This window comes from Glycine max, chromosome 2 (genome assembly GCF_000004515.6).
Source record: "Glycine max cultivar Williams 82 chromosome 2, Glycine_max_v4.0, whole genome shotgun sequence".
NCBI lineage: Eukaryota > Viridiplantae > Streptophyta > Magnoliopsida > Fabales > Fabaceae > Glycine > Glycine max.
In genome coordinates this window covers 6,578,481-6,581,267 of record NC_016089.4, presented here as the reverse complement: position 1 = coordinate 6,581,267, position 2,787 = coordinate 6,578,481, and the positions used below count along the sequence as shown (strand labels likewise).

General features: G+C 35.7%; 1 protein-coding gene across 1 annotated transcript; it reads left to right on the top strand.

Moving 5' to 3' along the window:
- Window positions 1–333: 333 nt before the first annotated feature.
- LOC102667186 (zinc finger MYM-type protein 1) lies at window positions 334–2,787 on the top strand. The gene is made up of 2 exons (XM_006574707.4): window positions 334–1,238; window positions 1,323–2,787. The coding sequence occupies exons 1-2, from the start codon at window positions 334–336 to the stop codon at window positions 2,785–2,787; spliced, it is 2,370 nt and encodes a 789-aa protein (XP_006574770.1).

Genomic DNA, 2,787 nt, shown 5'->3' with positions numbered 1-2,787 from the left:
ATTGATAAGTCAAACTAAAGTGTGTATCTAGTAATATTATAAGCATATAGTATTATTTATAATAGCAGTAAAAAGATCTTTTACAGTGGAATCATACCACTTGTAAATTTGTTTATTGATAGATAAATTATCTACAATAAAGGTTTCTTTTGGTTATCTAATTTTATTAGTTTCTATAATGGTGTTTAATTGAATATAATATAATGCTTGTTCCTACTCTTTATAAATCATAAGAGATTACTTTTATTTTGAAAAAATATTCTTATTTAAATTTTGATTCTTATGATTTTAATTGTTAATTGAGTATTAACTTAAGATCATTTAATTTCAGAGATGAGGAGATTTTTGGTTGATAGAGCAAGTATTGAGAATGTGAATGTTGTACAACAAGAAGCCGAATTAGAACCGCCACCTAATGTGGTTAATGAGTTTAACCCAAATGAGATTGTGCGTGATCCAGGTCATAGGAAACAAATTAATGAGTATGCTCCGGATATTCAAGATCAAGTGAGGAGGGCATATATATTGAAGGGTCCAATGCAACCACATTTGCCAAGCTTTCCTCGTACTCCATTTGGAAGTGTTTCTAGAGCATTTAGTAAATCATGGTATAAGAATTACACATGGTTAGAATACAGTGAGATCAAGGATGCAGCTTATTGTTTTTATTGCTTTCTCTTTAAGCAACCCGGGAGGGCCGAACACTTTGGTTTTGAAGTCTTCACTAAAAGCGGATATAGAGATTGGAAGCATGCATCTCAAGGCTTGAAAGATCATGTTGGTAGTCATAATAGTTTGCACAACTCATGTGTCAAGCACTACGATGATTATAATAATCAAAGACAAAGTGTGACAAGTAAGTTTGCTAAAGCAACCAAGGAATCAGAAGAATTGTATAAGATTCGTTTGACTTGTTCTTTAGATTGTTCAAGATATCTCATAGCACAAGGCATGGCTTTCCGTGGCCATGATGAATCCTCTACTTCGCTAAATAAGGGCAATTTTAGAGAGATGGTAGATTGGGTAAAATCTCAGAATGAAAAAGTGAGGGATGCTTTTGACCGTGGTGGAAAAAATTGCACAATGACTTGCGGTGACATTCAAAAGGAGCTTGCAACGTGTTGTGCACATGAAGTTACCAAGGTGATTATGGAAGAGCTTGGTGATAGACAATTCTCCGTGCTTATTGACGAGTCACGTGATATATCCGTCAAAGAGCAAATGGCGGTGATGTTGAGGTTAGTAGTTGTATTTTCCAATTTCCAATTTTCATTACCTATTATTCTCTATGCCGCCAAGTAAACTGGTTGAATTTGTTTTAGGTTTTTGAATGACAAAGGGAATGTTGTGGAACGATTTATTGCTCTACATCATGTCACAGATACTTCATCTAAGTCATTAAAGGATGCTCTTTATGGTATTCTTGATAAGTACACATTATCTATTTCAAGGATACGAGGGCAAGGATATGATGGAGCTTCAAATATGAGAGGTGAATTTAATGGTTTGCAAAGAAAAATTCTAGATGAAAATCCTTATGCTTTCTATGTCCATTGTTATGCTCACCGTTTGCAATTGGTTGTTGTGTCTGTTACTAGTAGTTGCTCATCTATTCATGATTTCTTTGAGTACATCACCTTGATTGTGAATACAACAAGTGCATCTTGTAAGAGGAGGGATGCTTTGACAGAGGCACAACACAAAGATATTTTAAATAAACTTGAGAGTGGTGAGATATCTAGAGGAAGGGGCTTACACCAATCATCTATTCTCACTAGACCCGGGGATACTAGATGGGGTTCACATCATACTACATTGCTTCGTTTGGATCAAATGTGGTCCTCCGTGTTAAAGGTGCTTAGTATGGTTGATGAAGATGGACGTGGACCATCTCAAGCAGCAGGTTTGATAGAAAAAATGGAGAGCTTTAAATTTGCTTTTATTTTGAGGTTAATGTTAAAGTTGTTTGGTATCACAAATGAGCTTTCAAATATATTGCAAAGAAAAGATCTTAATATTGTGAATGCCATGGAATTAGTTGATGTTGTCAAAGCTCGGTTGGGCACAATGAGAGAGAGTGGCTGGAATAATTTTTTTGCCGATGTCCAAGGATTTTGTGTTGCTAAAAGTATTCTGGTACCAAATATGGATGACGAAATACCAGTTCGGGGTCGTTCAAGAGCAGAAGGGAGGACTATCACTAATCTTCATCATTACCGTGCAGAGATTTTTTATGTTGCTATTGATAAAATATGTGTGGAGATGGATCACCGCTTTAGTGAAGGAAGTAACATTATACTTGATTGCTTCTCATGTCTTGACCCCAAGAACTCTTTCTCCAAGTTTGATGTTGATAAGCTTGCTCGTCTTGCTGATATTTATCATGCAGACTTTTCTGATGATGACCGAGGAACAATTAGGGATCAACTTGAAACTTATGTGCTTCAAGTGAGAAGAAATGCTTCTTTTTCCACTTGTGAAGATGTTCAAAGTTTGGCTATGAAGATGGTTCAAACTGAGAAACATTTGGTATTTCCATTGGTTTATAAACTTATTGAGCTAGCTTTGATATTGCCGGTGTCGACAGTATCCGTTGAAAGAGCTTTTTCAGCAATGAAGATTATCAAGTCTAAATTGCGCAATAAGATCAACGATGTGTGGTTCAATGACTTGATGGTATGTTACACCGAGCGGGAGATATTCAAGTCACTTGATGATATTGATATTATTCGAACATTTACTGCAAAGAAGTACCGGAAAGGACACTTGCCTCGTAATTTTATTTAA